The sequence below is a fragment of the Acartia tonsa genome, chromosome 8 (assembly GCF_053477335.1).
Source record: "Acartia tonsa isolate MP-2025a chromosome 8, ASM5347733v1, whole genome shotgun sequence".
Classification (NCBI taxonomy): domain Eukaryota; kingdom Metazoa; phylum Arthropoda; class Copepoda; order Calanoida; family Acartiidae; genus Acartia; species Acartia tonsa.
The window spans coordinates 25553549-25568235 of NC_137267.1; the positions used below are offsets into that span (position 1 = coordinate 25553549).

Consider the following 14687-nt stretch of genomic DNA (forward strand, 5'->3'; position numbering starts at 1 on the left):
TTAACGGAGGGGGATGGGGGAGATCATTATTTTAACCCGCTACAGAGTTCACTTTATTATAGAACATGAAAATCTGGTGTAAGATCCAAGTAATAGTAAATCCATTGTGGAAGTTGATGTATTCTACCAAAATTACAAGCACATTTGACATTTGTTCAGATTTCAAGGAATGCACAATTTGTGTCATGTGTAACATTCGTTTACAGTAAAGTTTTATGGTATGTGCTAATAATCAATAAAATATTAATAAACAAGCCGCTGATATTTTTATTCTGTTTCTAGAATATTAATTTATCGCATCGTATTATAGACAGGCTTCTTCGGATAGTAAAATGAACATAAGAATGAATTTCAGTTTTGTTAGACCAAAGGGCCTGGCTGATGTATTTTTATATTAATCGTGGAAAATCATCTAATACGATGCTATAAATGATTTTTCAGTATGGCCAAGAACTGGTTCTAATCCAACGAAAATTGATCGGATTTTAAGACATACTGAAAAAGTTATTTATAGTAGCTTTCCGTAGAAGATATTAAAATGAAAAATAGAAAGATTATAACCAGTTGTGTTAGCCCGGAGGGGCCGAAGGAAGGATGACATTTATATCACTTTTCATATTACACAAAGAATTTTGAGGAATTAATGATATATCTATTGTCCTTTCCCTTGGTTACAGGATAATTTGATTAAAGATAAATTGCATTTGTGCACTTATCATTTATATCTGCCCTTCTAAGATTTTTTGCCACCAGAAAAAAAACGAACAAAATGGTATTTTTTGCTATATCTTTTCTATATAACAAGGATGACAACATCCATAAAAGCGAAGCACTGAAACGGTAGGACAAACGGACGTTAACACTTGTATAGTTTCAGAACTGAATAATCCTAATATAAATGTATAAGAGTCAAACCAAAATTGTGAGTAAATTTGTTAAAAAACTGCTTGATACAGAATAATGTTTATGGACATACTTACATTTTTAGGACTTGATTATAGAGTTGATTCGTTTATTACATTATACTTTGTTGTCCCAGGAATCAATATACCAAAAATCAGATCAATCGGATAATTAGATCACATAAAAATTTGATGTTAAAAAAGTAAAAAAATCATCATGTTTAAAATGGACGTACGGACATTTTGGTAATGATTATTGCTACGCTTTCTAAATCGTACCTAACTGCTAAAGGAATCACCATGCAAAATTTGAAATTGATAGGACAATTCTAACATGCCTAAATTAACGAAAAAAGCTATCCGTTACGGACGGACGGACCGACCCTAATTATAGAAAAGCTTCGCTTTTAACAATGATTATTAAAAAAGCGAAGCTTTCTATAATTAGTGTCGGTCCTTATGTCTCTAATGGTTAATTTACGCATGTTAGAATTGTACGGATCTACTGCAGTTCACGGTAAAATATTGCTGGTAACGAATATTGCCAAAAATCTATGAATTTTAAAGGCTGCTAGCTGCCAAACGGCTGAACGTACAGATCATACCCGCACACCATTTTAAGCGGTATAAGAAGGTCTACAAATAATCTGCAATAGCCAAGATCCAATGATGCACAGGGAAAGCTTCACTGAAGAAAAAACGCGTAAAATAGGCCTTTTTCGCGCATTTCTCTGCACTGCGAGATAATTACGCATTATTGATTTCTTGCTATTCCAGATTATTTGTAGGCCTTCTTATGATGCTTAAAACAGTGTGCGGATATGATCTGTACGTTCAGCCGTTTGGCAGCTAGCAGCCTTTACAATTCATAGATTTTTAACAATATTCGTTACCAGCAATATTTTACCGTGAACTGCAGTAGATCCAATTGTACTATCCATTTCAAACTTTACATGGTGATTCCTGTAACAGTTGGATACGATTTAGAAAGCGTAGCAACTCTATAATCATAATATATGTCAGACAATAAGCGAAGCACCTCTTTAATCAAGTCCCAAAAATATAATCAGTATCCTGTATTTATGCAATTTTGCAAATTTTTACACATGTCTCTAAATAATGATTTAATTACATTTGACTAAATTCCTGAAAATATCCAATTTCGATCGTTAGAAGAATGTGTGTTATTTATTGTAGAATATTTATTAAATAACAATCTATATCAATCTACTAAATTCATATAAGACTAGCGGCTACGCCCTCTACAGGTCTCTAGAGGCACTTGAGGGGGGAGATGGGTATTTTTTCTAGGGACGATTTCTCTTGGGAGGGTAGTGGACAGTGGTACCCTCCCCCAAAATAGTTATAAACCTTCTCAGGACCTATGAGAAGCTAAACTGCAAAGGAGAACACAATCGGTTCAGCGGTTAGCGTGATTCTTTGGTACAGACAAACATCGTGTTACTTTATCATAAGAATACATTTTAATGTTAGGAGTTTTTTGTGCGTTTTAACTCAAAATTGCAAATAAAACTTTTGTTAAATAAATTCTTACCAACCTACCAACCAATGCGATGGACAATGATTTAAGATTTAATGCTTAAAAGGAGTTAATTATAACATTTGTATTTGCCATTGACCTATATCTAATCTAAATGAATATAATATATTTAGAGAGTGGTTTCCCCTGTCACTTCTTATAAAATCTCTCAACATCAATTATTCTCTTAAGGTATGTATATACTTTTAATATACATTTAGAGTATCCATAGGTTGGTTCATGTTTCATTTAAAAACGGTATAGTGCCTTGAAACTTAAAAGATAGATAAAAAAAGATGCGATGAGTTGGTTAAGAGTTGGTATACTCATGTTTAGGAAATCTTGTTTCTTTTAAACAGAATCTTTTGTTTTTGGTTCTTTTTTAAAATGCAACAATTATGATTCCTTGGATAATCTAAAAAATGTAGAAATATAAATAGATAGATAAATAGAACAAAAGGCAAATGTTAGATATATATTTAATAAAGGTTTGACCTTTAAACAAAAGTTCAGCTTAAAGGGGACTATGCAAGTTAATTTAAGCATCTTATCTGAGTATTTTTACTGCTAATGCTAGGTTTATGCTTAATCTGTAGTAATATCGATTAAAAAGTTTCACCATGCTTTAATATGAAGAAAACTGAAATGATAAGCATTTTTTATGAAATATCATCAAATGTATTGTTGAGTTCAAACTGTTGTTTTATAGGTAAGCTTTGACACAAATGTATATTGTTCACATGAAAAATTTATACTAAAAGGGATGGTTACTTGTAATATTATAAACAGTTAAAATAATATACTTTTGCAATTTAGAGCATTTTTATTTTGTCTTCAAACTCAACAAAACATTTGATAATATTTCATCAAAAAATGCTTAACATTTCAAAGTTTTTTTCATATAAAACCATGGTGAGGCTAATAATTTTTACTCTATATAACTATATTAAACATATTGATCCTAGTATATTCACTAAAAAAATATTCATGGAAGGTGCTTAAAATTACTACCTGTTTCTCGTTCGTTCGTAGTCTACTTCGAAATTTTCTCTTGATCATAAAAAATTTAAGTTTATTTTTCTTTCTTCTCTGATGTTTTATAAAATATGTATCGATTTTTAAACCTCAATTTTTGTCTGGCCCAATATATATTAAATCCCCTTGAATCTAAGATTTAAATATATATTGGTTAAATATTTATCTTTCTTGGCATTTTGAAAAGTTTAAAGAAATGAAAATTTTAGATGAATTAATGTTTTACATGTATTCAAAAAGTTATTGGATATAACAGAGACAATAAAAATTTTGTTAGATTCCATAGGTCGGCAATCTCCAATTCTTAAATAAAAGTAACGGGATGTTTGTCTGTCAGTGTGTAAGAAAGGATCTTGTTAACCACTGAAGCGACATGGATCTCCTTTAAAGTGAAGCTTTGCACGGGTCTAGTTATGGTTTATATCTATTTTGGGGGAGGCTACTTCTAATTTCCATGGAGAAATCCTTTCTAGAAAAACCTTTCTTGAAACTGTACGGTAAGCTTCAACCATACAGGGCTTTCTTAGCCTTTACGTACCCTAACAGTAACCATACTTATTACTTAGCATCAAAAGTACGCCTTCTTACAAAACTTTATCTGCACGCCAAATTCTACAAACGTGAACTTCCCGATTAGAATTATGAAAAGTCAACTAATGGAAATTTAATTTTCTATCATATGATATGATGTCTATTTTATTTTTATTAGGAACTGAAAGCATTTCTGTCTCCCCACAACACCCTGTCCGAGTGTGGAGGCACTACAGCCTTCCCCCTGATGGTTCCTGTCTACCCCTCCCACCCTGAGGTCCAAGAAATGCGGGATATAAGACATTTCTTGTTAAGGTATTGTCACATATGCTTAAGAGACAGGAGTACTTTTAAGGAATCAAGGTTATTGTCTCATAAACAAATAAATGGTAAAAATCTGTCAATTTTCTCTTTTTATATGACTGATCAAAATATTTTCTTTACTTTAATGACTGGCTGATCCGTTTTTAAATTTATTTTTCCGTGTTTTTGTCAATGTTTCTTAATTTATAGATTTTAAATCAAACACTCTATTAAAGTGGCTATAAGAAAGCTCAATTTCAGAGCACCAATAAGTTACACCCCCCCTTCCCCCACCCCACCCTTCTTATAGTGAGCAAAATTGAATATAAGGTGGAGGGGATATAAGATGATCTAGAAATAAAAATACCAAATTTATTTTAGGTCAACAATTCCAAGTATGGTTGCATACTCTGAAGCTTCCCTTCTTCCATGGATTTCACAAGGTGAGTTTAGTTACATAGGTTCCAACACAAACGCAGAAGTGACAAACGTTGAAGTGGACAAACGCTGGATTGTCTACAATATTAAGTTAATTAAGTATTTTTATACAGGTTAGGGGAGGTTACGATATAAATATACAAATGAGCCCCCTGCGGGGGTTAGGCATTTTAAAAACCTATAAGATGTTAAAATAGGTTATGTAAGGTTAAGTGTCCACTCTGACGTTTGTCCACAACGACGTTTATCACTCTTGCTTTTGCCCTAGGACCGTTGCATATTCGGAATCTTTCCTCCTACCCTGGACTTCCAAGGTTTAACAAAGTTTAGTCATATTATTGCATTATGCAGTGCCCACAAAGTTCATGCAAAATATTTAAGCTTATAGGTAAAAACTTAGCATATTGAATGTTTTCAAACGATTTATTGTTGGTCAATAATAAGGTTAGGTTATACTCAAGTAAGGTTTGGTAAGCCCCGTAGGGTAACAGCTTCCTGTAGGTGTAAGAAACAGTATTTTAACTAAAAATATAGAGGATGTTTTTTGATTATACTCTTTAAATTACTAAAAGAATTTTGTCTATTTTTTGTAGTTGTGTAAAAATACTCATTATTCAGTTCAAGCTGAATTTGGAATACTAACTAAATACACCAAATCAGATCTAATTTTCAAATAGATAATAAGGAAAATCATTTAAATATTTAATGATTAAATTGAGATTAATCATTTTGGAAAATATTACCTAAAGAAAAAGATTATTTGGAATGAAAATGTAAATTAATTAAGATAATGGTGAAAAGTTATGGAGAAAAGGAAGAATTTAATGTATTTCTATTTTAATAAATGTGTTTTTTTTGTAAAAAAAAATCTTCTTTTGAGTAGGTATAATTAAAATCTTTTTTAGGAGATTTTGTGGTTGGAAACCGTGTTCCTTTCTATGCTGATGTTACTAAATCTAATAACAGAGTTCACAGGAATAACAATTCTTGCTAATATCCTTTTTTGAAAGTAATAGGATCATAGTTTGTCTGTTTGTACTTTCCAATATAGCTTCTCTTAGATCCTGGGAAGGTTTATAGCTATTTTTGGAGAGTGTACCACTTCCCTCCGACACTTTTAACCATGTTTAGATAAAAAAAAATTAGTTTTTTACTTTTTTAGGAGGGGAGGGAAAAAATTTATTTTATTCAGCTTAAATATTTCTCTTATTTATTAGTTAACAATTCCACGCTTCTAGGACTTTGGAAATAAGATCGCCCATCATTATGCATTTTGATTTATTAATATTTTCCCCTTGGTTTTTTTTTTTATAAACAAGAACACAAAATATATTTATATGATATCATATATGATATAATATTTATTGAGCAATCACTCAACATTGCTTGGTATTGATATTTAGTGTCATAAATATTCAACAAAATTGATTTATTGCTCATCTGTTTGGCTTTTGCTGTTTTTCTTTTTATCATTTTTATTTATTCTTTTTGCTAATTCATGCATCTTTATTGACTTTTTACATTTTCGTAAAATGCCTCGACAGATGAATTTTTACAATTCGAAAAAAAAGGGGAAGAGGCATTAACTCTCCCTATAGAATAACAATTCTTTTCAGTGAAAATAATCTTCATTAAAATTATTAGCCAGCCTGGTGAGTATTATAAGGAAGATAATCTTTAACATTCGAATAGAAAATTTATCAGAGTTTATAAAAGAAATAATAAAAGAATTATTAAAATGTTTGATCAGGATAAAGAATGGGGGACATCTGATAATGTATGACCAACCAGAAATTGTGGCAAATTTAATTATCAACTTTGTTCTTAGTTCTGTGTAATTTATTCAGGAATATAGATACAGAATACAGATACTCAAAAATTTTCTTTGAACCAGACAGAAAAGATTTTATTGAAGTTTAGATACAAGATTTAAATTTATTTTTTTCCTTATGATAACATTCAGGTCTGGTTCACCAGCCATTTAAGGACTTTTTTCCAGTATTGCTTCGAAACCGATTAATATCCGCTGGATTAGAACCGATTCTCAGTCATACTGTAAAATCATGTATAGCATCGTATTATAGAAAATTTTCCACGAATATTAAAATAAAAATAATAAAATTGATATCAGTTTTGTTAGCTTGTGCCTTAAGACTCTCGGGGTAGCCGAACTTTTTCATTTAATATCTGCAGAAAGCTGTCTGTAATACGATACGATAGATAACTATTCTTGTACCTGTAAAGATAATTTACCCTGCCATAATTTTCCAGTATTTCTTGTATAAGTATTATGAAACTATTAACATATGATCAAAATTATTTTTAAAGTAACTGTTAAAAGTATTCTATTTTATATTTTTATACCGAATTTTATTATTATTTCTGTTATGACTGTCTTATATTTATATATGTATTTAAATGTAAGAGGGGGTGGAATATTTCTCACAATCTTAGATTTTAAGCCCGAAATTTGTCATTTTCGCTGAATTTCTCCTAAATGTCAATTTTTTACATTTTATGTGTAAAAAATTTAAAAGTGGCAAAAAGTTTACAACAGTAAATAATCATGAAACCAATTTTTTGTTTTATTATAATTCAAAGTTGCATTAGATCATGTTATTTTAGTAATTTCTGCAAATATGGTGGGTAATTTCTTCCTCCCCCCCCCCCCCAATCTCTGTTTTAGAATTGTACAAATTATTTTTTATACTATAAAAACCATATAATAATATTTTGTAACACATTAGTCTTACATTTGAAAAATAACTATTTTTGAAATTTATACATATCAGGGTTAAGTAAAGATTGATTAATTTTCCTCTAATATTTACAAGCTTTAAGAAAAGAGGAAATATTAATGATCTTTCTATCTCTAATAAGATTGTTACCTACCTCATATTTAATAATATATTAGTATTTCAGAAAAATAGTTATCTTTACATTAATGTATGGGAAATAAAGACTCAAAAGAAAAGGATAAAACCAAGTAAGTATACGAATCATAATGTAAAGTTTGAAATCAATAGGACAATTATAACATGTCTAAATTAACAAAATTTAGGCACTAAAATGTTTTTTTTTTTTTTATTCACCCCCCTGACATTTTAAACACACCACTCTAGTTGACTTTAATACACCCCCTTTTGACTATGTTTGTTGAAGGAATTTTTATTCAATATTGTAATTGTTTTAGAATGCCTGACCCGGTCGTAGTATCTGCGTCTGCTAAACATACAGCTTCACTTATATTTTTACATGGCCTTGGTGATACAGGTGACACAGATAGGTAGACAGACAGACAGACAGACAGACAGACAGACAGACAGACAGACAGACAGACAGACAGACAGACAGACAGACAGACAGACAGACAGACAGACAGATAGATAGATAGATAGATAGTTTATTTTTACATGGCCTTTGTGATACAGGTGACACAGACAGATAGATATACAGATAGACATACAGAAAAATAGATGGATAGACATACAGCTTCACTTATATTTTTACATGGGATTGGTGATACAGGTGACACAGACAGATATATATACAGTTAGACATACAGAAAGATAGATGGATAGACATACAGCTTTACGTTTATTTTTACATGGCCTTGGTGATACAGGTGACACAGATAGATAGATATACAGATAGACATACAGAAATTTAGATGGATAGACATACAGCTTCACTTATATTTTTACATGGCCTTGGTGATACAGATAATTAGATAGACAGACATACAGATAGACAGATATAAAAAAAGTTTACATGAATTGAATGATTGGCTTTTCATTTGCATTTGCCAATGAATAGAAATGCTAATAGGTTTCTAGAAATAAACTTTTTTGACAACTTAACTGGCCCTGGTTGTTAGCATTCAAAAGTGTCTCGTTCTACTCCATGACTACTTAGGTCCAAACACTAAGAAACAATGGCTACACACACAACTTTAGTTTATTATATGGACAGATTTCAGGCAGTGTTGCGGATCCGCATTGATTGTATGCGGATCCTCCAAATTTGGTCTGTGCGGATCCGGATCCTTGACAATAAAAATAAAATCACAAATTTTTCAAAAAATATTTATTCTTTAATCTCGAATACAATGTGAGAGAGAAGATTGTGGGAGTAAATCAGCTGATCTTAACAATTTTACCAGATATTTCAAAATTTGTAAGTGACTATTTTATATAAATTTAGGTAGATTTTTCCATAAATTTATACCCCAGGATCCGGATCCTTGGACTAAAAATAATGCCGATCCTTGCGGATCCGGATCCGCAACACTGATTTCAGGACAATAGGTGTTAACTTTCTCTTCGCAAAATTTTCATATAATATGAAATTCTTCTTGTAGTATCTTTCCACTAATGGTATATATAACATTGTCCTTTACATCTCTGATTATTTCAGCCCTTCTTAATATGCATTTCTTAATTAGAAAAGTTATAAATTTGAGTCTCCATACAAAATAACCTTAAGAATTATTAAATAAATAACGAAAGAATTTGAGATATAATGTAAGTTGCATGACATCATAAATTTTACCCCCCTGGAAAAAAAACTATTTGGGGTTTTAAAAAATTTCGGCTCCAGTTACCCTTTCCACCCCCCCCCCCTCCCCGATTATCCCCACTCTTGATGATTTTTACCCTCCCCCCCCCAAAAAAAAAGTTTGGACGTCATTGATTTTATTTATGTTGGTTAGCCAATCAACTAAATTATAAATATTTCAGGGCATGGTTGGGCCACATCTATAGCAGCTATCCGCCCTCCTCACGTCAAGGTCATCTGTCCATCCGCTGCAAAGATGCCTGTCACTTTAAATTCAGGTAAATTGGCCAAGAAAAGATTTACGAATGCTAGGTTGTTATACTTGTATAAAATAACACGATGTCTGTAAGAGTTTAATTAAAGCTTTTTTTAATAAAACTTCTTATAGGAGGGTGTGCAAAATTTTTAGTTTTAGAATGTGTAAGATAATCTTTGCGGAATGAGTGGAAATACCGAAGCCTTATTTTTGCCTATTTCGATATGGAAACTTAAGAATTTAAATTTTTTCCTTGGATACATTAATAAGAACATTGTTTTAAATGATTTAAAACGTTCGAGGTCGACTCCAGCGAGCTAGGAAGGTGCCCAAATGTCTTTGCGCACCGCTCTCCCCTCCTCCCCTACAACTTTGTAAAAAAAACTTCTATTTTCAGGGTTCGAGTCCCCCTCCTGGTTTGATTTGCTTAGTTTGGATGCCTCAGGTCCAGAGGACGAGGAGGGAATTAAAAAGGTACCATCATCATTCATCTTAGTACATTTACCATTTCTAAATCGTTGGCTCAAAAACTTTTGGTGCTTTTATTGAATTTTGTTTGGTTGGTTCCCGACTTGTAGTGTTCAACCAATAGGTAATTTTTATCTACGATGGGTTAATTTTTGTTTATCATCAGATGGGTTATTTATCAATTATCGTCCATTATCATATCCATTAATATCCTTTCTAATTTTTAGCTAATAATTTTAGCTTTTTCCCTCGTTTTTCTTGGAAAGGAATATCCTATTCCTAAAAACAAAAAACTGATACTGAATTTGATTTTTAGGCTGCTTTGTTGATTAATGGTATTATTGATGAAGAAATCAAGTCTGGAATTCCTGCCGAAAGAATTATGATAGGTAGATTTAGGAGCGCATTTACCTATGTATAGAATTATCCGTTTTGCGTTCATTAAAAGATCGTAGATCGTTTATAGCTTGAAGTAGTATTGTTCTGTCTGTTTGTTACATTAGTCCCCAATGTTTTTAAAATAACGTTATCTTATTCGTTGGCTTATCAACTTAGATGACTTTTACCGAATTTTGATTGGTTGGTTCATTAAGTTGAGTGTCCAAACGTTTAACCACTAATTAAGATCTTAAAAAGGAATAATTTTTATCACCATCAGAATGTACACTAATTTATCAGTCATTATCTTATCCCTTTAGATACCTGCTCATGCTCAAACAAGCATTTATTAGAATGATTTAAAGATGATATTTAGATTTTTTACTTTTTTAATGCATGAGAACTTATTTTTTTTTTAAACTATAATATTACATATTGCTGCACTATTGTCATTGTTTCAATTTAACATTTGCTTCAAACTGCCAATAATACGATGCGATAAGCAACTACTAATATTTAGGTGGGTTTTCACAGGGTGGGGCTCTTGCCCTTTACGTTGCTCTAACATCCACCAGACAACTGGGCGGAGTTGTAGCTCTCTCTTGCTGGCTCCCACTTCATAAACAGGTGCAATTATTTCCAACATATGAGTTATAGATTTCTCAGGAGGCACTGGGATCGATTCTCGACCTAGATAGAGTCTAAATGTAAATGTTTCTCTATTGCTTGACATAATCATTTAAAGATTAAAGGAATGAGATAACTATACTGTGCAGTGCATTCATGCACAGCACAGACCTAGTTCATGCAATCAAAGATAGGTGTTTGTAAGGAGATTTCGATCCTACATCTCATATAAGTCGGTGCTTTTATCATAAAATTGCAAAAGAGAAGATATAGCTTAATAGAAGGAGGGAAGGGGGGCGGATGCTTCGCCATTATTGGATCTTAAGTGATTGTTGTTTTATTTTAGTTTGTTGGTAAGCCTCCCATAGGTATTCCCTGTTTCCAGGCTCATGGTGACTGTGATCCAATTGTTCCTTACAGGTATTATCAGTAAATCATTTTAGTATCATCTTATTTTCAGTCAGAACAGCATCCATATAAAGTTTTAAAATATAAACAAAAACATATTTTTCTCAACTTCTTTTAAGTATTTTCAAGATATTTTGTTATTTACTGCTAACAACATCTATAAGTTTGTTGTTGTGTTGGCTGTTCGTTGTCCGTATCCCAGCCCGGGGTCGTCTTCTGGTAGGTTGGTGGTGGGTGGATGCGTTGGAGGGGAGGAAGTCTAGTGAAACTTGGATGAGTGGATAGGAAGGCAGCTACATGGGTGGGATTTTGCATAGCATAGGATTAGGATTTGTGGGGTTATTTGGGCATGAAAAGAGGTGTTGGACAGTTTCAGAATGTAGTAAATAAACTTAAGGTGAAATATTCTTTTTTTTTAGATGGGGCCAGATGAGCGCCAGCATGCTCAAACAGTTGATGTCTAATCATAATTTCAAAACTTACAAGGTATGTTTTAACACTTTTTTTATGGACAGATTTCCGCAAATAGTAAAATAAAAATTATAAGATTTTAGTTTTGTTGGTTTTGAGTGACCGAAGGCCCGGACCAACAAAACTGGTGTTAACTTTATTATTTCCGTTTAATATTCCTGAAAGATTTCTATACTACGGCAAGATACATGATTTTTCATTATTGATCAGAAGAAAATGTTGCTAATCAAGAATGTGTCCTTTAACTGTTTGATTATTTTAGGGAATGATGCACAGTAGTAGTGAGACAGAGATGCAGGATATGAAAGAATTTGTTTCTACTTCTATACCATGATGTCATTAGATACATTCACTTCACACACTCTAGGTTTATTTGCTAATACGTGTATTATATTATACTAATGGCTACGCCCCTAGAGGCAAATAGTGAGAATTAAGTGAGGGGGGGAGTGGGATAAGTCGACCCTCTTATTTTCAATTTTTTTTTAAAAAGAAAATACTTGGGGTGGTATTTTTTCCAGAGGTGATTTCTCGTGGAAGGGTGAAGATACCACCTTCGAAATAATTAAAATCTCCCCTGGACTACATCGGTTCAGTGGTTAGCAAGATCCTTCGCTTAACAGAGATAGACAGACCTCATGCTACTTTTATACAAGAAAAAGTAGATAAATTCATTTCTCGTATTCATTCGAATCCGGTGGATAGGAACCGGTTCTCATCCATACGAAAAAACTATGTATAGCATCGTATTATATCCAGCTTTCTACGAATATAACAATGTACAATTATAAGATTAAAACCAGTTTTTAGCCCCGAGGTGCTACGGCACCTCGGGGCTAAAAACTGGTTTTAATCTTATAATTGTACATTTTATATCCGCGGAAAGCGGTTTATAATACGATGAAAGAAATAATTATTTTTATCTAGATTAATATAATATATGAACGAATGTGTGGCCGCTTGTTCTTGTTAAAAATACCTAGCTAGGTATTAGCAAATAAAAATATAACAGAAGTAGTTTGTTGAATTCTCTATTTTACTGTCCTTCACTGACTCACTACACACAAACATACTCTCCCACAACCATAGAACATTAAATCATCTCAGCGATTGGAAAGACAAAAAACCAGTTTATAACATCTGAACCGGCTTTTACTATGCACCGAGAATCTAGCGTCGGTTTTGGCCTCTAGATTGATTCTTAAATAGATTATATAGATCCTTTGTGTAGGCACTCTTATGATTGAATTTTTCCCTTTGGCTTGCCCTAACCCAGTGATTCAAACCATTCAAAAGCATTTTTAATTAAATTATGAAAATAGAAAACCACATAACCATAGAAATAATTACTAACTTTTTAGCAATTGTAGTTTTTATTAGGTTTATTTATTTGTAATTTTTTGTCATATAATTATGAAACTGTCGTTTGTATGTTAATCATTCATATTTAAGTCTAATTATCTCCAGAATTGGTAGTAAATATTTGTAATTATTGAAATATTTTTTGCATACCTATAATTCCAAATATTATAAAAATAACATCCTTTTAAATTGATTAAAATCTTAATTAGATTGAGTTGATATTCCTCCAATTTATACTTATATTCTTTTTCAAAAATTCAATGATTGATGTATTGCTAATGGTTTTGAGATAAAAAAATATTGATTTATGTATTTTGCCCCTAAAATGTTGTATGTAATTTACTTTACCTTGTTTTTATTTTTATTTTTGTTTATTCTGTTAAAATACTTGTAAACTTGTTAACCTGTTAAAGAAATTAACTTCTTCTAAAATATAAAAGATAGAAATAGATCATTTTTAATTCAATATATTAAAAGCACTTAATTTAAAATAGAAATTTTGTGAGTATGTATTTTATACAAAAAAATGAATAAAATGTTTTTTGTTTGAAAATGAATGTCTTTTCTTACTAATTTTTATTTTAGAATTTTCAGAATCTTTGATAACAATTAGAATGGACTGATGATTATTTAATGTTTAATATGTAGAAAAGATTTGTGTCTGTCTCTTAGATCTTGCTAACCACCGAACTGATTGAGTGATCCTTTCTAGAGAATCCGAAGATGGGTTTAAGTTCGTCTATTTCTATTTTTTGGACTTTTAATAGATTCAGACTATTTTTCTGCGTCCTTGGATTAACAAACTCGTGGTTGCTAATTGTGCGGCCGTACAGTAGTCAGAAAGTATGACAAATTTATGTACTTTAATATTAAGAGGACTTTGATAGTTGGTCTTCCTGTATTTACTTTCTTTTTAGTTTTAATGATTTAAGTGTATCCAAAATGTTACTGGATGTGATTTTTTTTAAGTAACCTATAACATTTTAATTTCTATGCAATTTATGTTTTGCACGAATTTCTTAAAGCTGAGCAAGCGCATACTAATAATTGAGATAATTTATAGCGTGGCTTGGATATCATAAAAATGCATTTATTTTCTATTTTTTCATCCTAATCTTACAATATTTTAATCTCTATTATATGCAATAATAGCGGCTATGCCCATAGAGGCCTCTAGTGGAGGGGGAGTTAAATTCGATAACATTTTTACTTAAGCTTCAAAAATTTCCAATAATTTTTTTGGTGGTGGGGGGGGGGGTTTCTAGGGGCGATTTTTCTTGGGATGGGGTGGTACCCTCCCCTAAAATATTTATAAACCTTTACGGAACCTATGAGAACCAAACCTGTAAAGGAGAACCTTATCGGTTCAGTGGTTAGCGATATCTTTCGGTACAAACAGTCATCCTGTTAC

The 14687-nt window shown here is 31.7% G+C and overlaps 2 protein-coding genes across 6 annotated transcripts in view; both read left to right on the plus strand.

Moving 5' to 3' along the window:
* Jheh3 (Juvenile hormone epoxide hydrolase 3) overlaps nt 1–7663 on the plus strand; it is a 59885-nt gene extending 52222 nt beyond the window's left edge. For 2 of the 4 annotated variants that reach the window (XM_080169685.1, XM_080169686.1), the window contains 5 exons: nt 2577–2634; nt 4187–4323; nt 4693–4754; nt 5655–5721; nt 6497–7663. In XM_080169685.1, coding sequence (XP_080025811.1) covers nt 2577–2634; nt 4187–4323; nt 4693–4754; nt 5655–5721; nt 6497–6587 — 415 coding nt within the window. In that variant the 3' untranslated portion in view covers nt 6588–7663. The remainder of the gene's footprint in view (nt 1–2576; nt 2635–4186; nt 4324–4692; nt 4755–5654; nt 5722–6496) is intronic. The other 2 variants (XR_013881893.1, XR_013881894.1) reach the window with 2 other exon arrangements.
* Nucleotides 7647–13829, plus strand: Apt1 (Acyl-protein thioesterase 1). 2 transcript variants are annotated; one of them, XM_080169687.1, is made up of 10 exons: nt 7647–7735; nt 7943–8022; nt 9489–9584; nt 9960–10036; nt 10347–10419; nt 10929–11035; nt 11382–11455; nt 11863–11929; nt 12177–12281; nt 12927–13829. In XM_080169687.1, the coding sequence occupies exons 1-9, from the start codon at nt 7698–7700 to the stop codon at nt 12246–12248; spliced, it is 684 nt and encodes a 227-aa protein (XP_080025813.1). In that variant the 5' UTR covers nt 7647–7697; the 3' UTR covers nt 12249–12281; nt 12927–13829. The 2 variants fall into 2 exon arrangements, with proteins under 2 accessions (XP_080025813.1, XP_080025814.1); XM_080169688.1 differs by lacking the exons at nt 7647–7735; nt 7943–8022 and adding an exon at nt 8308–8374.
* Nucleotides 13830–14687: the final 858 nt, after the last annotated feature.

What these genes read in the sequence shown, in the direction of transcription:
- Apt1 (XM_080169687.1), top strand. Translation starts at nt 7,698, where the DNA reads ATGGGAAATAAAGACTCAAAAGAAAAGGATAAAACCAA. An exon ending in GCCTGTCACTTTAAATTCAG is followed by an intron (nt 9,585 to 9,959) that starts GTAAATTGGCCA and finishes TTCTATTTTCAG; the next exon opens with GGTTCGAGTCCCCCTCCTGG. An exon ending in GGCTCCCACTTCATAAACAG is followed by an intron (nt 11,036 to 11,381) that starts GTGCAATTATTT and finishes GTTTTATTTTAG; the next exon opens with TTTGTTGGTAAGCCTCCCAT.